The 26,169-nt window shown below is 37.7% G+C and overlaps 1 protein-coding gene across 1 annotated transcript in view; it reads right to left on the reverse strand.

Annotated features, from left to right (window-relative positions):
• LOC139750643 (WD repeat-containing protein 76-like) overlaps positions 1–24,043 on the reverse strand; it is a 38,758-nt gene extending 14,715 nt beyond the window's left edge. The window contains exons 1-7 of the mRNA XM_071665319.1: positions 23,914–24,043; positions 21,308–21,547; positions 18,945–19,138; positions 13,729–13,760; positions 10,205–10,331; positions 4,534–4,673; positions 770–942 (exon numbers count right to left, since the gene is read on the reverse strand). Of these exons, the coding sequence (XP_071521420.1) occupies positions 770–942; positions 4,534–4,673; positions 10,205–10,331; positions 13,729–13,760; positions 18,945–19,138; positions 21,308–21,547 (906 nt within the window). The 5' untranslated portion in view covers positions 23,914–24,043. The remainder of the gene's footprint in view (positions 1–769; positions 943–4,533; positions 4,674–10,204; positions 10,332–13,728; positions 13,761–18,944; positions 19,139–21,307; positions 21,548–23,913) is intronic.
• Positions 24,044–26,169: the final 2,126 nt, after the last annotated feature.

A 26,169-nucleotide genomic window follows, 5' to 3' on the forward strand; every position in this document is an offset into this window, starting at 1 on the left:
GGGTAAGAGAGATGTGTGGAAATAAAAAGAATAAGGTTGAGAGAGCAGAAGAGGGTGTGTTGAAATGGTTTGAACATATGGAGAGAATGAGTGAGGAAAGATTGACAAAGAGGATATATGTGTCAGAGGTAGAGGGAACAAGGAGAAGCGGGAGACCAAATTGGAGGTGGGAGAATGGAGTGAAAAGATTTTGAGCGATCAGAGCCTGAATATAGAGGAGGGTGAGAGGCATGCAAGGAACAGAGTGAACTGGAATGATGTGGCATACCAGGGTCGATGTGCTGTCAATGGACTGAACCAGGCATGTGAAGCATCTGGGGTAAACCATGGAAAGGTCTGTGGGGCCTGGACGTAGGGAGCTGTGGTTTTGGAGCATTACACATGACAGATAAAGACTGAATGTTACGAATGTGGCCTTTTTGTCTGTATTCCTGGCTCTACCTCACTGAAGCAGGGGATAACAATGCTGTTTTCCTGTGGGGCAGGGTGGTGACAGGAATGGATGAAGGCAAGCAAGCATGAATATGTACATGTGTATGTATGTAATGTCTGCATATGTGTATGTATATGACGATATGTATATGTACATATATGTGCGTATGTGGGTTTTTATGTTTATATATGTGTATATGAAAGGATGGGCCATTCTTCATCTGTTTCCTGGAGCTACCTCGCTGATGTGGGAAACAGCGATTATGCATAATAAACATAAATAATAACCTCTAATATACCTTGGTTTGTAAAACAATAAAAAAATGGGAATACACACCTCCTGCACAATACCAGCAGTCAAATCTGTTCTTCTGAGTGAACCATCATAACTTGAACTGAATATGTGCTGGGGGTTCCACTTATCAATGGTCAGACAATTGATGGGCCCAGAGTGAGGATTAAAGTAATAAGCACCTGAAGTCTTATCTTTGCGCTGAACATCCCAAATTCCTTGGAAAAAAAAATTTGCATTTTACTCTGAAGACCATCAGGAATAGTAAGACAGATCATACAAAGTCCCCTCAGCAAATGATACTGAATATCAATTAGATATGATTAATGATATGTTCTTAATAGTAACCAATATGGGAGAGGTAAAAAGTAAGTTCCAGTCATGGCCATCTCATATGAAAGGTAAGATAACACACATTAAAAAAAAAAAAAAAAGCTGGAAGGATTACCATAAAATCTTAGGTGTTTCCAGACTTAATTCTTATGGTTGGAAGAGTTACAGAAAGAGCAAAAAATACAAGGAAAGGTGGTTTATGCTTGTGAGGCTGGTCTCAACACAGAAGCTGTTAGTCAGGTAAGAGTCATGGTTCCAGTTCATCGGGATTCAGACATAAAACAACTTATGAGAGCAAAGGTAAAAATAACACCAATAAAGCAAGGAGAAGGAAGCAACAGTACAGTGAATGGAAAGGGATGGTTGAAGAGATGACAGCAAGAAAGTTAACAAATCAAATATAATTCTACTCCATTCTGGCAAAGAGAGAAATGGAAGACGAGCCCCACCAGATATTTTTTTTTTTTTTTTTTTTTTTGCTTTGTCGCTGTCTCCCGCATTTGCATTACATGTTCACATTCACTCAGAACTTTCTCCTTTTACACACTTTCCCAAACTCTGTCAGGGGTTTATAGAGTTTCTTCTTGTGACTACGACGAGAGCCATATCTACAAACAACAACTGATTCACCTCCAGCAGAATAATGAGTGGTAAGATATTGAGAACCTTTATAGTAAGAACATTAATGATAAAAATGTTTAATGTTTAATGAAAGGAGGTTTTTGGGTGGGGTGGTATGCAAAGTGAGAGAGTCAAGGAGAGTGTTTTGGTGAAGAGAGAAGAGGTTATAAAAGCCTTATGTATGATGACATGTGGCAAGACAGCTGAAGTGGCCAGTATTGCAGCTGGATTTCTTAAGAAATGAGGGAGCTGTGTTACTGATTTGTTAGTCAGGAATTTCAATATATGTCTGTAAGGATCATGGAGGTAAGTATTAGTCGATAGGCAGTCACCAACCTGGAAGGTATATTACTGGTAATACTTGTCTAGGTATCGGACGGATTAGTGATGGCAATGTAATGAGCCAGCACTTTGGTGGTTGTCAAGATCCACTCTAACCCAGGTAGCTGTCTTTTCTTTCTGCCTCGCCCACACAAGGGCTGCTGGCTGTCTGTCCACAAACATACAGCCTCTCCTTGTCACATATAACACCTGTCAACACTTAACCTGCACACCTCATTCTTTATAACTCTAAATTTTCCTGTGGTGAGCACTATGCTCTAGCCCTAACTTATGGCAAAATGGTAGGAGCAACAGATAAAAGTAGTAGGTAAGAATATTAGACATGATCATTAGGTAGAAGCAGTAGGTAGGAACATTAGGTAAAAGCAGTAGGTTGGGACATTAGGCACCAACATTAGGCAAACATATTAGGTAGAAGATGTTGGGAGGAACCTCAGAAAACACTGCACTGAAGATGCCCTCTGCCAGTGGCCTGATCAGTGGGAGGCACTAAAGGCTAAGAGGCAGCACTGGAGTTCACCCTTATAAAAAAAACTCTTTTGCTGTGGTCACCCATTTGAGGGAGTTCCAGAAGGGAGATAGTGTCAGAGATATAGATGGATAGTACAGATCATGGTGAGGCACCTAAGGATTGGCAGAATACATATACAGCACTACTGTATAAATGCAAGGGGAATAAAAGGTGAGTATTCAGATTAGAAAGGTATATGTCTGTTGAGTGTACCTGGTAAGTTGTACAAGAAAGTGGAGATTGATAGGGTGAAGGTATGTACAGAGCATCAGACTGGGAAGCAATAGTGTAGTTTCAAAAGTGATAGAGGATGTGATGATCAGGTGTTTGCCTTAAAGAATGCGTGAGAAATACTCAGAGAAACAGACAGATCTCTATGTGGCATTCATGGATCTAGATAAAGCATATGACAGAGTTAAGAGATGCCTTGTGGAATATCTTAAGAATCTATGATTTGGGAGGAAAGCTGATAAAATCAGTGAAAATTTTTATCAATGGTATAAGGTATGTGTAAAAGTATGAAGAGAGGATAGCAAGTGGCTCCATGTGAAGGGCAGTCTGCAGCAAAGGTATGTGCGTCACTATGGCTGGTTAATTTGTTTATGGATGGGGTGGTGAGGGTGGTAAATGTAAGAGTCTTGGAAGGAGGGATAAGTATGCAGTCTATAGGGGATGAAAGGGCCTAGGCAGTGAGTCAGTTGTTGTTTGCTGGTGGAAGATTCGAGTGAGAAAATGCTGAAGTTCTAAAGAGTGTGTGAAAGGAGGAAGCTGAAAGTACAAATCAGCAAAAGCAAGGTTATTAGGTTTAGCTAAGTTGAGGGAGAGGTTAGCTGGGATGCGAGTATAAATGAGAAGTGTTTTAGAAACAAGGGAGTGGACAAGGCAGCAAATGAAAGCATGGAAGCAGAAGTGACTCATAGGGTGGATGAGGAGGCACAAGTTCTGGGAGCACTGAAGAATAATTGGAAAGAGAGACTGTTATCTGGGAGAGCAAAAATGGTTATGTTTGAAGTATAGCAGTCCCAACAATACAATATAGATAAGAGGCATAGGTTATAGATGATGATGTGCAAAGGAAGGTGGATGTATTGGCAATGAAATGTTTGAGGACCATATACAGTGTGAGGTGGTTCAATCACGCATATAATGAAAAGGTACGACACGTGTGGTAATGAAAAGACTGTGGTTAAAAGAGCGAAAGAGGGTGTGCTGAAATGGTTTGAATATAACGATAGAATGAGTGAGGAAAGGTTAACAAAGAGGATATAGGTGTCAGAAGTGCAGGGAACAAGAAGAGGATAACCAAACTGGAGATGGATGGATGGGGTGAAAAAGATTTTGGGTGATTGGGGTCTGAACATGCAAGAAGGTGAAACATGTGCATGGGATAGAGTGAACTGGAAAGATGTGGCGTAATGGGATCAACATGCTGTCAATGGACTAAACCAGGGCATATGAAGCAACTGGGGTAAACCATGGAAAGATCTGCAAGGCCCGGCTGTGGATAGGGAGCTGTGGTTTCAATGCAATGCATCTAACAGCTAGAGAATGGAAATCAGCAAATGTGGCCTTTCTTCGCCTGTTCCTGGCACAACCTTGCTAATGCAGGAAATGGTGATTATGACATAAAAGAAATAAAAGTGAATACTCCCAAGCTATAAGATCACCATTGCTGCAAAGAAAAATAACAAATCAGAGAGTTTAGAAACACTTTACAAGTAAAATAAATGGACTTGAGTATACGAAGTACCAGGAAAGACTGAAACAGCTTAAACTGTGTACAGAGGCTCCTTGTCAACCACTTTTGAGTACCCACAGAATAATCTACTACAGACTGGAAGTGGGAGTAAATAGAGCATATGGACTGCTTTATGGAAAAAGTAAATTTTACTAATGTAAAACTTATCTATATATATAAAGGTATAAATCAATGAAGCCTATGATAAACTTCAAATTATGAGTGTGTGGTTGTCTATAAAAAGAAGAATTTTTGGTGTCTTACCTAATTCACCCCATTTACTACCAACAAGCACCAGGATCTTGTCTAGTGAAGGGTGGATTTGTGCAGCAAAAGTCCGCTCGGGTACGACCTTAGCAACAAGTTCTGTACTAATTTTCATTTTCTTCATTCTCTGGAGCACTCTGGAAAAAGTCAACACTTAAAATATACACTTTGGAAATTTTATAACATTTGAGAATAAAAGCCTTACCATGACAAAGAAAATAATCAACTAATATACAAAGAGCAAATATTCACAAATATCACCGAGGAGTAGATTTGAAACGTATCATATGTGAGAGGAAATTGTCCACAAGAAAAAAAATGACCTGCTGAAAAGACAAGAAAAAAGGGAAAGTACTATGTAAGTCAAAGAAATATCATCCCTATGATCTTTTTCTCCTAATCAGTGCTCCACTTTTACTTTGGCAACACCAAGAATTTACAGCCACTCATGGCTTTAATGACACTATCAGGCTGCATATATGTGTTCAAATGACCAATTCTCAATAAAATTTTCCCTTCATTACTGTGATAACATCTCTGATTACTGGATCTCTGTGCACTTCAAACCATGTACTTATGTTGTATCAATACTGCTAGATTTTCTTAATATCTCTAAAGACTGTATTTTCAGTTTATGTTACCTTTCATCTTGTGGCTTATTTTTTGGTGCTTTTGGTAATTTGAAGACAGAACTGTATCCCTTTTCTTCAACCCTCTAACCTCTTGGAATGTACAGTTATGGACATAAGTTTCTTGACAGTCTCTAGAGGAAAGGAGCAATATCTGGCAATTCAGATGTAGTAAACATATAGTATACAGCCTACTTTCATGAACAAATGAGCTCAGCATGTTTTCATTCGTAACGGACATGGTGATTGGCAGACAAGAATGCCTCCTTCTACTGTTATTCATGTCCAGTAAAAAACAAATGCATAAATACATGACAAGTGTGAACGAATGTGGCCTTTGTTGTCTTTTCCTAGCGCTACCTCACGTGCATGCGGGGGAAGTGAGGGGTGCCATTTCATGTGTGGTGGGGTGGTGGCGGGAATGGATGAAGGCCTACATATATAAACCAACATGTTGGGGCAGACACACATGTTTGTAACAGTATGTATGTGTCTGAGTACGTACAAGTATGTATACGTTGAAATGTATAGGTATGTATATATGCCTGTGTGGCTGTTTATGCATATACATGTGTATGTGGGTGGGTTGGGCCATTCTTTCGTCTGTTTCCTTGCACTACTTCGCTAACACGGGAGACTGCAACTAAGTATAAAATATCTAAATAAAATAAATGCATAATTAAATCATATTTCTTAACTTAAACTGAGGAAAGCAAATCAGAGCAAGAGCTAATGAAGTATATTGCAAAAAATCAAAACATTTTTGAGTTTGTTACTATCATACATCAGACACCTGACCTCCTGAGGATCCGATCTGATGAGGGGAAAATATATATTTGAACCATAGTATATATGTTGCTGTAATAAATAATCAGTGAAAGAAACAAACAGAAAGATTTTTTTGCATGTTAGAGTAGACATTCAGGTCTAAAAACGTTTTGTTTCACTACTCGAGTATAACATAATGAAAGGTTTATATATTTGAAAGGATAATGTAAAATATATCAAAATGCTTCCTTTGGCTGACAGATACCAAATAAATATGAAGAGGATAATCATAAAATCTAGTGATCTTGTAAACATTTAAATGCTTAAATACAGGACTTAAGGGCCCCCTAAACTATATTTCTGCACAAGAATTATCTTTGAAATAATAATGTAAAATATATCATAATGCCTCCTAAACCTGACAGATACCAAATATATATGAAACGAATTCTCATAAAAGCTTTTAATCCTGTAATAGCTCAATGTTTAATTATGGGAGTCATTGGCCTTCAAGCAATATTTTACCCCTAGAATTGCATTCAGCATGAAAAATGGGCCCTTTACTGAGGTTTTGAAGCAAATCCATTTAACAAGGAAAAAAGTACACAAATGAAGGCAGTAGTTTTGGGTATTTCTTCAAACTAAAAATTTCTTCCCTTTCTCCAAAACTGAAAAATTACATAATGAAATTCTTGTATACTCTAATTATAATGTACAGTTGCCCACATTTCTCCTTCATACAATGGATGGCATATTCTATGAGATGTGGCAACAATATTTTTTGTATACATTATAGTATATGGAATTGAATAGTTCTTGTCTGGCTACTTTTTTTTTTTAAAGATTATCAAATGTAAAGTTACTGTACTTTATCTACTATATACTGTACTGTGGTGGTTTTGCAAGGAGTGTGTGACATAAGAACTTAGTGTGGAGGGATGGGGGAAAGACAGGACCTTCTGTGCTAGGAGTAGGGGGAGGGGGAACATTTATCACTAGTTAAAGGTTATCCCACCATCAAACTACTGTTAGTAAACAAATCTTCCTGTCTCTATGAATGCTGATACTTACTGTTTGCTTAGAGTTTTATATCTATTTATCTAACTATATCTCTGATGCCTGTTCCCTTTAGGAACTCCCTCAAGGGGGTGGCCATAGCAAAAGAGTCTTCATAACTGGAAAACCCCAGTGTCACTTTTTGGCCTTTAAAGCCTCAGCCTAAACAGGCCACTTGAAGGGGGCAACTCTAGCAGTGTTTTCAGAGGCTTCCACCTTTCCTACCTCCTACTTCTACTCAAAGTTTCTACCTCATGCTGCTGTCTAATGTTCTCACCTATTCTATTCATTGTTCCTATCATTTTGCCAAAGGGCAAGGCAAGTGCATAGCACTCACTGCAGGAAAATTCTAATCAAGAAAGATGATTGTTGAGTTAAGTGTTGTCAAGTATTATGTGACAAAGAGCTTATATGTCTGTGACAAAATGCAAGCAATCCATGTGTAGGTGAGGCAAAAAGAAGACAGCTGGACAACCACTAAAGTGCTGATTCACTACGGAGCCATCACTAACCCTCCCAACATCCAGGTGGGTAGTAACAGTAATATACCTCCTGGTCAGTGGCTGCTCACCAGCTACTACCTACCTATTAGAGTTCAGAGATTAAAGTTTACATCATAACATTTGGTTATTGGCTCTAATTTGCTATCTGCTGTATGGCGGTGATGATTGCAAGGTTGTTCACATCTGGAGACCAGGGGTGGTGGTTAGAAGGAGGCGGAGTTCCTTGTGCCAGGATCATGTTTGGAGGAGGGTACACTAACTTATGGGACCAACACCACCATACTATCATGTTAAGCAAACAAAGATCCACAATCTGTGGATACTGATATTTCCTATTTGCTGTTGTTAACATTAATATCAACAAATATAACATTATTGTCTCCTACCTGCTGTGTTATGTGATCAAAGTTCATGATCTTCATGTCAACAATGGATCCACCATGTTCCATGGCACTTATACACATTACATCTGTACTTATACACATTACATCTGTAGTCAATACTCATATATCTCTCCTAGGGTAGACTATAGGTATTTAGCATGGTATACTTTTGCATTAGATTTAAAGGACAACCAAATAGCAAACATACAATACATCGTTATATTCAATATTTGACTATTCAATAATATGTCCGGTCACCCCCTTCTCAATCACTGCCTGAAGCCTGCCTATATAGAAGCAACAAGGTTTTCTTCATGCTGAGGCTTGCCAAAGGACAGTTCCCAAAGAGCATTAGTGTGTGCCATCAACCACTCTAGTATTCTTCCCTTGGCCGGCTCCCAAGTCTTAACCATGTTTGCTCAAATGATCTATGGCATTGCAGTTGCTGACCTTACAAAGCCACTCCATCACCTGCTGGTTATCCTGACCTACAAACCATTACTGGACAACTATGGCTGTATGTACTGAGCAGCGATTATGCAAAAATATGATGTGGCCAGAAAGGAAGGGGAAGTTCCCTTTTTGAAGCAAAGGAAGGAAAGATTTCAGAGAAATTTGCATATAATTTGCTGCAGGAGCCTCTCTTCAATGCTGGTCACATCAATAAACCCATGGATGGAGATCATGCCCTACAAGTTGCAGGTGACATGTATGATCTGTGTCTCCTCAAAGATGTTATGATGCTTGCATCTAAAAAAGAACATAAATCAAATCATATGTACTATCTTGCTTAATTTCATGGTACAATCATTTGACATGAAAAGTTTCCTTGACACAATTTGGTTAGAAATACAGAGCCTGTTCTTTTCATTATGCATGATGGAAACCTTGAATGAACTAATGTCATCAAACATAAAGAGCACAAACCAAACGAATCTATGAGAAGCCAATTTTCTATCCATCATTTTACTGTACCTGTCACTTGAAGAGTTTAATAAAATAATTCCCTCTCTCACACTTTCCTAATGAGGAATGGTCTCTTTCTGATTGTCTTTGATCCTACCTACTATGCATTTTCAAATAACATTCTAGTTTACATTTCTGAGTCAGTGTTACTGGTTTTGTCACTGCTTTGGCAGGTTTGGCTTGGGTATGATGCTGGTGTTGGTGTTGAGGGAGATAATGGGAGTTATAATGACAGATCTTGGAGTAATTGATATGAGACTATGTGACATCAAAACAGGCTTTGAGTTACGTATTACTTGCTAACAAAATGGAAAAGTACACGAAGTCACCCAGATATCTAGCTCAGAACTCACATCTCAAATTTAGCTCAAGTTTACCCTAAAAAAAAAAAAAAAAAAAAAAAAAAAAAAAAAAATCAAACAGCATTTTTGATTTTGAGCCATAGTCCAGAGTGTGAATAGCCCATTGTTGCCATTTCACAAGATACATCCCTAAACAGGAATAATTTTCAATACATAAAAATACATCGACTTTAATTATTATACTATTATCTAAAACATTCAAAATACATAATGTTGTGGCATCCAACTAGCACATTTCTCCTTGTGAAACAGCACTGCCTACCCCATCTTTTTTATATAATGTATACACTATGAACATTTGTGAAGCCTAAGGTTAGGGCCAAAGTTGACATTAGGCATATGTCCTTTGATCATACAACACAGAAGATTGAAGGCAATACTGTTATATTTGTTAATCTGAATGTTTACAACAGAAAACAGAAAATATCAGCATACAAAGATTGTGGATCAATGCTTACTTAACATGACAGTTTGGTGGAGGTGGTGGTGGTGTTGGCCCTTGAAGCTGGTGCGCTTTCCTCCCAGCGCTACACAGGGAACTCCCACACCACCATCTCCAGTCTCCTTACATCAACCTTCTTCCAGCAAATAGCACACTAGAGCCAATAACCTTATATCTTTACAATCATAATGTATTCTATATGCAAAAAGGAAATACCAGCATTCAAAGAAGCAGAAAGATTAGCTTACTAACACAATAGTATGATGGTGAGAAAACCTTTGTTAACTAGCAAACAATTTCCCTCCTCCCCCTACTTCTGGCACAGGAGACTCCCTCACTCCCCCATTCCTCCATATTGAGGTCTCCCCATGTCACAATATCTTGCAAACATTGCCACAGTCCAGCATGGAGTCAATAACTTTATATTTGATTATCTTAATGAAAAGCTCAAATCATATATATGTATATAAAAATGTTACAGTGCAATAGCAAGTGAAGTATCTAGAGCAAAGAGATGGTGAAATAAACTTATTCTAAAGTCACATAGCTAAAAACCCACCTGGAAAAGTTGCCACGCCAAACAGAACTTTCCTCTCCACAGACAGGCATTGCTTGTATATCTCTAATAAACATTTCACACTCCTCTCTGTTTTGGGGCTTGTAGTAATCAATCAGTGATGCAGGACCTGAAAAAATTATTCATACCACCTTTACAATATGTGAGTAATTGTTTCAAAACATGTAAGTTACAGGATTTGAAAAGCCTTTTCTTTCTATGTTGATGTCCCAATAAGCATGAGAAATTCTCTTGGACATTCTCTAAAAGAATCAGGGTTAGGACATCCCAACCCCTCTAACTTTCTGGTCAGAAAACTTTGGCTTGCCCCACTCATCATTATCCTACCAATTAGTTCACTATCCTACCAATTAGGCAGCAGCTGCTTATATTCTGGAACTGCCTTTGGCAAACCAGGGACCACCTTTGAGACGATGTCATCAGTCCAATAACTCCTGGCTTCTAAGCAGTTCAGAAAAAAAAAGGGGGGGAAGGCATGAACCCAAAATCATTCACAGAGGTATTGGTAAAGAATTATATGATACTATGAAATACTTCTATACTTAGGGGGGAAAAAAAATGGATACCAAACTAATACAGAGTGAATAACGAAACAATATTCAAAAAGCAATCATTAATTACATGCTTTAATGACCCCTAAACAAAATTTCAACCAGAGGTTCATATTCAGCATAAAAATAGTCCTTAAACTGAGGTTTTCAAGCAAATCCATTACTCTGAAAAAAATCACCAAATATTGTAGGTAATAGTTCAGATTATCTTTAAGTACAATATACATTTTCTTCCATAATTGTACTATAATATATTGAAAGGCTTCTACAATTAAAATAATCATAGAAAATATCTCAAAATACAGGTACACCGCCAATTTTCTGGCACTCTTGGTTCCAAAGCCTTGCTGGATTGACCATTTTGCCGGGCCAACCGTGGTCACATATTAATAATTCATCAACACACCTCTAACCCACTAATCTTACATCTCCCATGTATCTAAAGTATACCATGGACTGCTAGAAATTTAAATTATACAAATACTAAATGTAAATTAAATAAATGAAATACAGGTACTTGTACAATAGTACATTAGTGAAACAAGCTCACAGGTATTAATTAAACAAGATAAAAAAATTAATTGCAAATGTATAAGAAGAATTTTGCAGTCTTCTGGTAGGCCTAGAGATGTGCAGTGAGCTCTGGCTTCTGGCACAAAAAGTTTTTCAAACCATTCTAAGAGAAGCTAGGTTGTAATCCAGTTATTGTTATTTTAACTGTATGTTACTGGGTAAACGTTAACACCTTTCAAGGCCCTGGGACATTTACTTTTTCCTATCACCAGCTATTACATCTGTGCATACCTGCCGCATTTGAGCACCCTAAGATGGTAAGTCTGTCCCTAGATTGTTTGAATCGTGTGGGGTCTTCTGTTAGTGTTTTCCTAGGTGTGCATCGCCAGAATAATGCAGTTTTGTCAGCATTATACACCTGCTCAGGACTGAATTGCTCATCAGCTACGAGTTTCACAAATTCGTCCACATACTCGGCAGCTCCTTCATGGTTTGCAGACCGCTTTTCTCTGCACACTTTATTCATGGAAATTTCATGACGCTTCTTGAATCTTTGAAGTCATCCTTCACTATAGTCATGCTCATGTTTTAATTTAAGTTCTTTTGGAACAACTTAGCCTGGTTCATTAGCATGCTGTCTGACAAGTCCAGTCCATCACTTCAACGCTGTCGAAACCATTCCATCACTCAATCATGCTCAGTACTCTTACCACCTTTCATAGTTTTTCTAATTGTTCATTTGCTTCTTGGAACCTTGTCTGCACAGATTTTCAATATTTTCTCCCTTTGCTTCTTTATATCATAAACAGGTGACGAACCAATACTGTAGATGTCACACAGCTTACGCACTAAAACACCACGGTCCATTTTTTCAACTTCTACTTTATCTTGGATTGATATGGACTAGTGTTGATGTTTGACACCATGAGTGACAGTCTCATATGTCTCAGAAGCCATAGCTAGGGTTAAATTTAAGCAAAATAAGCTAAGAAGCTCACAAAATTGCAGTATCACCACCAACAAGTGCAGTGTAAAGAATGTAAATAATCACACCCTTTACACAACACCATCTGTGGCAGCCCAGTAAACTAGTCTGGTGGCCGCGGTAGTTTCAAGTTCCCTCACATAATTTTGTCCACCTAAAGGAGGTGCCGAACCATCAGTTGCCGGAAATTTGGTGGTGTATCTGTAGTAGTTCAAGAGTATTTTCTAGCTCAAAAAACCATCTTCTTTTAGAAGTGAAAATAACATTATGAAATGCTTCTATGGGTGAAATACTCTTAAAAAATGCCACATAATGCTTATTTTTCTAGCTCAAAAAACTATCTTCTTTTAGATGTGAAAATCTTTCTTTCTTTTCTTTTAAACTTCGCCATTTCCCGCGTTAGCAAGGTAGCGTTAAGAACAGAGGACTGGGCCTTTTTTGGAATATCCTCACCTGGCCCCCTCTGTTCCTTCTTTTGGAAAATTAAAAAAAAAAAAATTATGAAATGCTTCTATGGTGAAATACTCTTAAAAAATGCCACATAATGCTTATTTTAGCTGACAAATATCCAGAAAATATAATGCAAATAATGACATTAATTTCAAAATGTAATCACTCAATTACAATCCTTAAAAGTGACCAAACAATATTTCAACCCAGATTTGTATTCAGCATAATAAATAGTCAATTCTCACGTCTTCAATATAATACATTACTCTATGAAAAATACCAAATATTGCAGGTAATTAATAGTTTTAGGGTATTTTCTATCCCCAAAAACATTTTCTTTTAGAAGTGCAATATAACTTTATGAAATGCTTTTATAGGCGACATACCCTTGGAAGATATCCTGTAATGCTTATTATAATTGAGAGATACCCAGCAAATACATTGTGAATATTGACATTAATTTCAAATACATATGTAATCTCTCAATTACAGTCCTCAATGACCAAAACAATATTCAAACCCAAAAACTGCAGGTCTTATTATTTTCTTATTTTTCTTATTATTTTCTTACCCCCAAAGCTTTTTCTTTAAGAAGTTTTATATAACATTATGAAATGCTTTTATAGTTAAAATACTCTAGGAAAATACTCCATAATGCTTATTCTTGCTGACAGATACCCAGCAAATACAATGCCATTAATTTCAAAATGTAACCACTTAATTTTAGTCCTTCATGATGACCAATCAATATTTCAATCCCAAATTCGTATTTAGCATGATAAACAATCCTTATTTATGATGTTTTCAAGATAATCTAATATCCTTTACATAATACCAAAAATTGCAGGGTATTTTTGAGCCAAAAATACTTTTTCCTGTAAGACTGCACCATAATATTTTGAAATGTTTCTATACATGAAAAAAAATCAAGGAAAATATCTCAAAATGCTTCCCCTAATGACTCATTAATAAAAAAAAGGCACCTATCAATTACAGGCTTTACTGACCCTTTGACCCTTTAATGACCTCAGATTTGCATCTAGCACAAAAATAGTCCTAATACTGAGGTTTTCAATCAAATCAATTACCCTCTGAAAAATAACAAAATTGGCAAGAAATATTTTCATTTATGGTACAATAAACGTTTTCTTTCAAAATTTTAATAAAAAGAAAGGTTTCTACACTTAAAAAATCAAGGAAAATATATTAAAATGCTTCCCCTAGCCAAATGATAACTGATAAATATGAAATGAATAATGACCCAATCATTTTAAAATCTATTGACTAATCATACATTCTAATGACACCAAAATAATATTTCAACCCTAGATTCATATTCATCATGAAAAATAATGCTTCTACTGAAGTTTCCAAGCAAATCTGTTGGAAAATACCAAAAATCACAGGTAATTTTCAGCCCCCAAAACTTTTTCTTTTAGAAGTGTAATATAACTTTATGAAATGCTTCTACTGTTGAAACAATAATGGAAGATATCCTGTAATGGTTACTAATGCCAACAAATACCCAGCAAATATAATGCGAATGCCATTACTTTCAAAGTTTAATCACTCAACTACAGCCCTTTATAATCCCCAAACAGTATTTCAAACTCAGATTCATATTTACCATGAAAATCATTCATTCTTCTAAGGTTTTCATCATAATCTATTACCCTTTGAAAAATTACCAAAAATTTTTGAGCCAAAAAACTTTTTCTTTTAAAATTGTAATATAATATTTTGAGACAATTCTATAGATATAATTGATAAAAACCACAGAAAATATCTCATTATGCTTTCCATAGCCATCAGATACCCAATTAATATGAAGGTAATAAAGAAAACCTTCTTTTCTGTGAAAATTGTAACATAACATAATGAAAGGCTTCTGCACTTAAAATAATTATGGAAAATATCTCACAATTCTTTCCCTAGCCGACAGATAACTGATGAATAAGAAGCAAATAATGACATAATCTTTTTAAGATCTAACAAATATAATTTCAATGACACCAAAATAATATTTCAACCCTAGATTCATATTCATCATGAAAAATAATGCTTCTACTGAAGTTTTCAAGCAAATCTGTTGGAAAATACCAAAAATTTTTGAGCCAAAAATCTTTTTCTTTTAAAATTGTAATATAATATTTTGAGACAATTCTATAGATATAATTGATAAAAACCACAGAAAATATCTCATTATGCTTTCCATAGCCATCAGATACCCAATTAATATGAAGGTAATAAAGAAAACCTTCTTTTCTGTGAAAATTGTAACATAACATAATGAAAGGCTTCTGCACTTAAAATAATTATGGAAAATATCTCACAATTCTTTCCCTAGCCGACAGATAACTGATGAATAAGAAGCAAATAATGACATAATCTTTTTAAGATCTAACAAATATAATTTCAATGACACCAAAATAATATTTCAACCCTAGATTCATATTCATCATGAAAAATAATGCTTCTACTGAAGTTTTCAAGCAAATCTGTTGGAAAATACCAAAAATTTTTGAGCCAAAAATCTTTTTCTTTTGAAATTGTAATATAATATTTTGAGACAATTCTATAGATATAATTGATAAAAACCACAGAAAATATCTCATTATGCTTTCCATAGCCATCAGATACCCAATTAATATGAAGGTAATAAAGAAAACCTTCTTTTCTGTGAAAATTGTAACATAACATAATGAAAGGCTTCTGCACTTAAAATAATTATGGAAAATATCTCACAATTCTTTCCCTAGCCGACAGATAACTGATGAATAAGAAGCAAATAATGACATAATCTTTTTAAGATATGGCACTAAAAATTAGGGCACTATAAATGAGATAATCCCTTCCCAACAAATTTCCATAAAACAAATTTTTATGTATGATAAGAGTTCAAGGCAATGGTAACTGAACTGATGAACTGTAATACTCAGAAGTGGCACTATCTACAGGTTTCAGAGGCAGATAGAGCAGCAGCATGAAAATTCTTCATCAAAGCTGAATTATACTATTGCTCTATACACTTTTGGTAATTACCTATCTGTACTGTACAGAGAGTAAGTTCCATACTCATGGGTGTCATCTCTTCTCAACTACTATACAAACTCTTCAATTTATGTATGCGGTCTGCCTCGGCCATGTCCTCAGTCAATCAGTTCCATCCAGCCACCATTCTTACATCATAAATTGTTTCTTCGTCTGTTTCCTGGCACCACCTCGCTGACACGGGAAATGGTGATCAAGTTCGGAAAAGTGTGTGAAAGGAGAAAGTTGAGAGTAAATGTGAATAAGAGCAAGGTTATTAGATTCAGTAGGGTTGAGGGACAAGTTAACTGGGATGTAAGTTAGCTTGGAGTTAGTTTATCCCTGGGGATAGGGGAGAAAGAATACTTCCCACGTAGTCCCTGCGTGTCGTAGAAGACGACTAAAAGGGAAGGGAGCGGGGGGGGGCTGGAAATCCTCCCCTCTCATTTTTTTTTTTTTTAATTTTCCAAAAGAAGGAGCAGAGAAGGGGGCCAGGTGAGGATATTCCCTCAAAGGCCCAGTCCTCTGTTCTTAACGCTACCTCGCTAATGCGGGAAATGGCGAATAGTTTGAAAAAAAAAAAAAGTTAGCTTGGAGAAAAACACGAGGAAGTGAAGTGTTTTAGACATCTGGGAGTGGACCTAACAGCGGATGGAACCATGGAAGTGGAACACAGGGTGGGGGAGGGGGTGAAGGTTCTGACAGCTATAAATAATGTGTGGAAGGATAGACTGATATCTTTGAGAGCAAAAATGGGTATGATTAAAAGAATTATAGTTCCAATATTGTTATATGGTTCTGAGCCATGGGCTATAGATAGGGTTGTATGGAGGAGGGTGGACGTGTTAGAAATGAAATGTTTTAGGACAATTGGTGGTGTGAGGGGGTTTGATCGATTAAGTAATGAAAGGATAAGAGATATGTGTGGTAATAAAAAGTGTGTGGTTGAGAGAGCAGAAGAGGTTATGTTGAAATGTTTGGATATATGGATAGAATGAGTGAGGAAAGACTGACAAAGATGGTATATGTGTCACAGGTGAAGGGAACAAGAAGGGAGTGTCCAAATTGGAGGTGGAAGGATGGAGTGAAAAAGGTTTTGAGTGATCAGGGCCTGAACATGCAGGAGGGTGAGAGGTGTGCAAGGAATAGAGTGAACTGGAATGATGTGGTATACTGGGGTCGATGTGCTATCAATGGACTGAACCAGGGAATGTGAAACATCTGGGGTAAACCATGGAAAGGTCTGTGGGGCCTGGATGTGGTGGATAGGGAGCTGTGGTTTCAGTGCATTACACATGACAGCTAGAGACTGAATGTGAACGAATGCAGCCTTTTTCGTCTGTTTTCCTGGCACTCCTCACTGAAGCAAGGGGTAGCTATACCGTTTCCTGTGGGGCCGGGAAACACATGAAATGGATGACAGTAAGCATGTATGAATATGTACATGTGTATATATGTATGTTTTGATATGTATACGTATATGTGCGTTTATATGCATTTATGTACATATATGCATTTAGAAGTGGATGGGTCATTCTTCGTATGCTTCCTGGCACTACCTTGGTGACGTGGGAAATGGCAATAAAGTATAATACAGTAGAAAAAAAATTCCATACTATTCGCCACTTCCCGTGTTAGCAAGGTAGTGTTAAGAACAGAGGACTGGGCATTTGTGGGAATATCCTCACCTGGCCCCCTTCTCTGTTCCTTCTTTTGGAAAATTAAAAAATAAACGAGAGTGGAGGATTTCCAGCGACCCGCTCCCTTCCCTTTTAGTCGCCTTCTACGACACACAGGGAATACGCAGGAAGTATTCTTTCTTCCCTATCCCAAAGGATAGAAGAAAAAAATATATATAAATATACATCATCACAGAAATGATAGAAATGCAGTTTTGCTATTAAGAAAAAAATAAAACCTGCTTTGTCTGGATATATTCCCATACTCTCTTTAGATGAAATGTGGTCCTCTGGTCCTACAGAAACACTGAGTTAAATCATGCGTCTACATCAATCCACGCCTCACCTTTTCTGGACAAGGAAGTAATTTCATGACTCCTGTCACCATTAATGTGCTTGAACTTCAAAATGGTGGATACCACCACCTGCCGTTGCTGCTGAAACAAGAGGGCTATTTTTTGTTCTTCATACCTCAACTTCCATGTTTATACTGAGCACATAGGAAACTGCCCCACTTACTTAAGTTTCTCAGCTACAGCTTTGGCTTGCCTTCAGTTTGTTACTTATTCGTATATGGACCAATCACAATATACATATTTGAAACAAATCACTTATACCTCTCCTTAGACACATATTCGTCTTTTGGACCTAATAACCACAAGCAATCACTTGAAAGTGATGAGCGAGCTATACATTTTGAACAAATGTAAACAACATTCTGGGTATCAATTAATCAAGCCATCCACTTGGTAGTGGCAATGTTAGCAGCCCTGTTATGAGTGAAACCTGAAGCAAACCTGAGCTACATTCGTTTCAGAAGATAAAGTAGAATGGTCAAGAATACAACTTTTTTCTTTTTGATATTCCCAAACAAATTATCACTGTTTATACAAAAGCAAAAGTGGTAATGCAAAATATGGCCAAGAGCCTTACGGTGTCTTCGACTGTGGACTTCAAATGACAAATTCCAGCGCAGAAGTGATGAGTAATTTGTCTCTTGTGATGGAAACCATCTATCTATCTATATTTGTTTATTATACTTGATTGCCGTTTCCCGCGACAGTGAGCTAGCACCAGAAAACAAAAAATGGCCCATCCACTCATATACACATATCTATACATAAATGCATATACAAGGACATACATATATATAAATACACATACACCGACATATAGGTATATCCACATGCACATATCCATATTTGCTTGCCTTCATCCATTCCAGGCACCACCCCGCCCCACACGAAACAGCACTGCTAACCTATGCTTCACCGAGGTAGTGCCAGGAAAACACAAAAAAAAAGCTACATTTGCTCACAATGTCTCTAGCTGTCATGTGTAATGCACAAAAACTATACTAATATTTTACTAAATTCATAAAACAAAGCTATAAGTTCATTTTGAATAAAAATCCATTCAGAAAAGCTTGAGCTATATCATGATGTATCAAACAAATATTACTGACTAAATATCTGATATGAAATCATCCACTAAGATTTAAAAGTAACACTTACAGTTCATCAGATTTCTGTTCTTTAGCAATTCCTCTATAAGTTGCTTTCTTGACAGGCTGAGGTTTCATTGCAATCAATTCATCTTTCACCTTCAAGATTTCTAAGGAGTCAAGGAGCTTCTTTTTCTCAGCAATGTTTTGTTGTATCATACGCTCATAGTCTGACAGACCCACAAAGTCCGGCGCCAATTCCTCCTTAGGGTGATGGAAAAAATTTGTTCTTTTTTCAAGTTATCAGACAAATTCATTGTACTCATCTAAATGCTTCTGATCAGAGTACAGAAAGAATCACCATTAAGCTATATTCCTTTAAACTGTTATTAGATGCTCATCTCTACCTCCAAAGTTTGGTCTAGGACCAAACTTTTTTGTTGCAACTCTGATCATTCAAGCTCTTTGATACAACAGTCCACAAGCCTATGAACCACCTAAAAAAAAGATCATGAGGCAAATTCTGTGGATACTTATATGGCTATTTCTGTAGATACTTATCCAGTGAATTAATTCATCCATTTGGTGATCACACTCATTTTCTACAGAAAGTGTGGCACCTTCTGATTTTAGTAGTGTTATTCACAAAAATAAATGTATAAGGCTAAAAGATTAAGGAACAAACAGTGCGCTCATATGTGGCAAGTGAATTCTAATATCATCATTTGCACAGCTTAGAGTGAGCTGACCTGCATAATGTAAATCAGGAAAGACACGTGTAAATATCTCCAATGACTTTAGACAAGTATACAGAGAACAGAGGAAGAGTAAACAAAATATATGGCTTCACAGAAAGGGCACCAAATTCAAGAAAAATCCTCAATCTACTCTTCAGCGGTACATCCCCATACTTAACACAGTACAGGCTGTACCTCTTTAATCTGGCAACCTTGGGACCTGGCCACTGCCGGACCACAGAAATTGACCCCAAGTCATACACAGTCGACGATCCAATTTCACAGTACTCACACAGTCTTTAAAAAAGTTCCTTTATCTAATACTTTCAGTAACTCAACCTTTTCAAGCAAAGACAATGATTTATGCTTAGGCTCATTAGCACTAGCACCATCTTCTGCATGACATCCTTATGGGCTAAAATACAGCTGAATATAAGAAATTAACAGGACTGTTAATTAGCTTGGCTGCAGTGTAAACAGATTTTGGCACCTTAGTGCTGCTAACAGCAACATCCCGGTGGCAAATCCACAAACTAATAACTAAGGGGGGTAGATTCAAAATGTGCCGGATCATGGGAGTTGCCAGACCACAAAGTGCCAGATTAGAGAGGTACAACTTCTATTGCGTCCAGTTTTGGTTACCTTGACTAATAAAAGACAGATAGAGCCAAGAGAAAACAGTTGCAACCTACCAAGCTTGGAAGGAAAAATGTTAAAAGCTGACTTAATACAAATATTCTTAATTGGTTCTAAATCACTTTTGAATAAAAAAATCTTATATTTCTTTTTAAAGGCCATTGGGCACTACAATGAATTTCACAGTTTAACTCTTTAGTGAGCAGGTATCCCATGTGGAATACTTTATTCACAAAGTTTCAAATGGTGTATGAGCCAATCCACAAGAGAATTCCCTATGACATTTCTAGCCAGCAGTACGATCTTTTCTCATATCCCGGAGTGTTTTCTAATTCTAGCCTAATGACAGTCTGCCGACTGTTTCCTTATCCACGTACATGAATACAATCCTGAAATTTGCCAGAAGACAGTTTGCTCCTTTACTGTTCTCCTAAAGTGGGACAAGCAACAGGTTAGGATGATGAGTCCAAGAACATTCCTACATATAAATTCCTGCATCCTATATCCTTCTAGATAATATTCATATTAAGGCCTTCTTCATACTGTGCCCCATCCTCACTGCTTTGCATTTAAATGGGTTAATATTTGGCAAAAAGGAATCAAATGAACTTTGGAATTTGTCTAGGTCCCCTTGCACCTTGATGAAATCCTAAATTTTTCTTCCCTCAAGATCTTAAATTATCTGCAAAAACATTTCTATGAGAATCTTGGGAGTAGAACACACACGATAAGAAAAAGGTCGATGTGTTGGAAATGAAATGCTTACGAACAATATATGGTGTGACATGCTGAATGTGTAAGGGTTGACAATGTAATACAGATACGTTGTAATACGTGAATTCTGATAAGAGAGCTAACCACAATGTGCTGAAAAAGTTTGGACATATGGAGACAACAAATGAAGGCTGACTGACAAACGATCTAACTGTCAGGAGTAAGGGAAAGAAAAGTGAAACCAATAAGAAAAGCTGATGTGGAAGAGGCCTTGGAGTACCAGGGCCTGAATAATGACTTTTCATTTGCATTTAAGAACTTCAGTCTCAATTCATTATAACCTTACCTCCATTTTAATTAAACATGGATCAAAATCTTTCTCTTTCTTCACTTTACATGCACCTTCAGTTGTGATTCTGGAAGATCCGGTTGCAACTGAACTCCTGGTACTTATCCTATCTCCATTCGCTACATGTGCAGAAGAATTATTATTTTGTGTATTCTTAACAGTTCTTTCATCTGATTCAGGTCCCATCATCTTGACTCTCTTCTGCAATGGTTCCCCATCATTACTAGGCAGCATCATCTGAAAATTTAGCAAATTATCATTGTCAAGGTTATAATGGTTGAATAAGATTCTGAAAGGTGTATTTTTCTTTCTTAAAAACAATACAATGAAAACAGAGTGCAAGATGAAGTGTGATACAGTGGTAGGAGTAAATAAATTTGCTGAGGAGTTTCTCAAGAAAGAGGGTGACATGTTTTGGTCAGTCAGTCTGTTCAATGGTTGTAAGGCCCTGGTGAATTAAGTGGCTGAAGACTTGTCAAAGGCAAAGGGGAACAAAGAAGTGAATGCTTGAGTTATGTCTTACATTAAGTTCACACCTGGTAAGGTGTATGCAAGGGTGGCAATTGGGATGGTGGTAGCAAACAGAGAACATTTAACTAGGGAGGAGAAATGCTAGTTCAGGAGAGACACAAGACACATAGGCTTATGTCAGAGAGCTGTACAAATAACAATGCCTTTAAAGACCTGACCTGACCAAGTAAATACTGAAGAGGTCACATTCACAGGAGACAATGTTATTAGTGAAGTCATAGAGTAATACACTGAGTCATGAGGACAGGGTTCTTCCCAGGCCAGTTTGTAGAGTAGTTGCCCCCCAAGGCAGCAAACATACAGCCTAAATCATGCTGGCTGGTTTTACTCTACACTCTGTGTATATCTAGTCCTCAACATGTCTAATTATGTACATTGAGAGAGTTCATTTCACATCTGATTCCATAGGTTCTACAAGTTTGTCCCCATCCTAAAGAACAAACCTTCAACTCAAGATCTATGGTGGAAGCAAGTGGATGATATTCTCCAGGTAATATCTTAAGAACATAAGAAGTGAGGATACAGCAAGAGGCCTATCGGCCCATGCTAGGCAGGTCCTGTGTCTGTCCACCCTACAACCAACCACTTGAACCCATATGCTAGGCAGGTCCTAAGTCAGTCCACCCTACAACCAACCGCGTGAACCCATAAACACATCCAACCTTCGTTTAAAGCTACCTAAAGACCTAGCTTCCACTACTGTACTTGGCAGCTTGTTCCATAAATCTACTACCCTATTTCCAAACCAATATTTACCCATATCAGACCTGAATCTATTTTTTTCTAATCTAAATCCATTGCCTTTTGTCCTATCTGGTGACGTTATTCCAAGACTATTTTCACGTTATCTTTATCAATGCCCTTCACCCATTCAAAAACTTCAAACATATCCCCTCTAGTCCTCCTCTTCTTAAGTGAGTGTAAAATCAGTCTTTTCAACCTTTATTTATAGGTGAGATTTTCAAATCCAGGGATCAATTTTCTCATTTGCCTTTGTACTCTCTCTAAACAATCTTTATCAACTGCATAGTATGGAGCTCAAAACTTTACCACATAATCCAAATGTGGTCTCACCAACACAAGATAAAGTCGCAATAATACTCAAGGAGTTTTGTTGCTAACAGTTCTATCAATGAACCCTACCATCCAATTAGCATGATCACGCACTTTAATACAATGTGCTGCGGCTTAAGATCCTCGCTCACAGGCACCCCTAAATCTCTTTCACATTCTGTTTTACCAATAGTAATATCGTCCAGTGTGTAATCAGTGTTCAGATCTTTACCTACATTAAGAATTGTGCATTCATCTATGCTGAATTCCATTTTCCATGTACGTGCCCATTCTGATAATCTATTCAAGTCCCTCTGCAAATTCACCAAAACCAGAGCTCCATATCCTGAACCAAATTGGTCAAAATGGTAAGTAGTACTGGCTGAACTGTTAGCATAGGTCGGTTTGTGCCGGACCAGATTGAGTTAGCTTTGGTCTGATAATGCTTGGTTAAACTACGTTATGCTAAGACACCTTAATTTGAGTTAGGTGGTTTGTCTTGGGCTAAGGCAGATTAGTTTTATTACTTGTGGCTGCAATATCTTTACCATTACAAATGAAGCTTTATCTGACAAGCTTTAGCCTGACATTACTATCCCTGATCTTCAGAGCCTTCACCTGGTGTGGGGACAAATGGTCGTCAGACAAAGGGTAATCAATTTCATTGGATAAGAAATGATTTTTCCTCGACCAACTTCTCATTTCAGGTGTTAAAGTCACCTGCTCAGTGTAGACATTTCTCAAATATACTTGATAACTTCGCGTAACAACAATGTCCATTGTTTCTATACCTGAATAAAGATAATCACCTTTTTTTTCCTCTGATATAAGCAAGATATGACAACCCACTGTAGTGTATACAGTCTCCCTGAATAATGAAAACCAATAAACTTTAAATAGTAATGGCGAGCCCCAAGAACAGCCCGAACACACTGGACAGTGTACCTTGCACAGATCAGACACCTTCCACCTCTGAATTATTATCTTGACAGGACAGAGAGATGCACTGCAACTATTACCGTGAATAATCTCCTCAACGTCACCCTTGCGCAATCAAGAATGGAGTTTTGGCGCCAGAGAAACCTGTCTGCTAAAATCACAAATGGTAACCCATGAGTCTGGCTCACAATAACATGCTGCTTCTGCCATCTACCATCACCCTATGGAACTATTACATTTTCCCGCCATATACTTTCCCACCATATACTGCCACCAATATTACCCGAAAAGGAAAAATTAACTCTTTTTTACTTTATCTTAGGAGTTGTGTCAAATAAGTTTATGATGAAATTCGTTTCTTGGGTATAATTTTGATGGTGGTGTATTATCAACAGATCCTAACATGAATCAATAGATGAATGGGTCTTTGTTTTCAATTCTTATGTAAATCGATTATTTGAGTGACAGTTCTTTCAGATACTATTTTGATTTTATGTAAAACATCTATTGATGGGCATAAACTTACCCCTGGGGTAACCGCATATTTACCCTAAGGGTTACTGTATTTTTGCTGCAGAAATAATGAGCTTTCAAAAAAATCAAACGCTCTCCAAAATATCAGTTAATTTAATATCCTGGTGTTTTTGCTGTTTGTTATTTAAGTTAACGATATACGTGATTCTACTTGTAGTCTACTCAAACTATTTGGTGATGACACAAAGCGCCACCAACAAGTCTATTCATGTCCTCGACACCCAAGATCTTCAGACTGTTATTCAATAAATTTGTGTGGTTGGTGAAAACTCTGGCAGCTTGAAGACAATGTTGATAAATGCAAACACGATAAATGAGATACAAAAACCATTGCCACTCGTATATTGTTCCCTAATCTCTCTCATTTCTGATCCCATGTTTGATCGACCTCCTCTACGTCATAAATCATTTCATACTCATCATAAAGTGCTGTGATCAACCTTGAAAAGCATATTCTAGTCTGACCCAATTATAGTTATAGATAATAAGCAGGACATTTACTTAGTTGTGTTAGGCAAAAGGAACCTCTAATTTCTACGAGAGAGTAAGCTCTGTTTTGGACAAAAGGCAGAGTGAATTGTTTATAACTGAAGTGTCGGAAAGAATTTGAAACTGTACGCCATAGGTGGCTGTTAAAGGTGATGGGTCTTCAGGCAGAAGTAGGGGGGAGACTACTTCGATGGACAGAGAGAGGACTTATCTAAATGTAAAGGAGCAAAGGACGCATGTCAGAGTAGCAGGGTGGCCTTGAAATGAACTGCGGTTACCACTGACGTGCAACAGAGGTCTATGCTAGGATCTGATCACAACCTTTAGGATCTGATCACAACCTTTAAGTTTTAATCATGTTTCACAATGTCAGCTTTGAACAGTTATTCGAAAGATGTAAGGGTGTAGCAACTAGAAGCCATAGCATGAAAGTAAGCACGAAACTTTTTTAGAAAAGATGTAAATAAATCCATCTGCAGGGTAAGAGCACAACGAGTGGTGGATCAATGGATTATATGGAATGAGGGAAACAGCAAGTGCAGACAGATTACAGGAATCCAAGAAGTTGTTTGAAAATAGAGAATATTCGAATTGGGCCCCCACGAGTGTAGAACTCCCTCCCCGTACAGTACAAAAGATGGGATCCTACGAGTGTAGAACTCCCTCCCCGTACAGTGCACGAGATGGGGCCCCACGAGTGTAGAACTCCCTCCCCGTACAGTAAAAGAGATGGGGCCCCGCGAGTGTAAACTCCCTCTCCGTACAGTACAAGAGATGGGGCCCCACGAGCTAAGAACTCCATCCCCGTACATTACAAGAGATGGGGCCCCACGAGTGCAGAACTCCCTCCCCATACAGTACAAGAGATGGGGCCCCACGAGCGCAAAACTCCATCCCCGCACAGCACAAGAGATGGGGCCCCAGGAGTGTAGAACTCCCTCCCTATACAATACAAGAGATGGGGCCCCACGAACGTAGAACTCCTTCCCCATACAGCACAAATAGATAATTAGAAATGGTTAGGTTAGGTTAGGTTAGGTTAGGCTTCACGAGTGACCACTCCATTGTCTGCGCGGTTTTCCACCCTGACCAACGCCATATTAACTAAAATCATCAGTTAAGCATTGAACACAAAGTGCTTTTCTTTTTTTTTTTTTTTTTTAGTGGAGATGTGTATTCTATCTCTTCTGAGCCGTTGTCTTGCCATACCGTCACCTTAAGAGCACACATCGAAGCCGCTTCGGGTTCTACCTCTACACAGTCGTCAGTGTCACTTGGTTCTGAAGTGAAAGGGAGGCCGTGGTGATGCGAGC

The sequence above is a fragment of the Panulirus ornatus genome, chromosome 10, assembly GCF_036320965.1.
Source record: "Panulirus ornatus isolate Po-2019 chromosome 10, ASM3632096v1, whole genome shotgun sequence".
Classification (NCBI taxonomy): domain Eukaryota; kingdom Metazoa; phylum Arthropoda; class Malacostraca; order Decapoda; family Palinuridae; genus Panulirus; species Panulirus ornatus.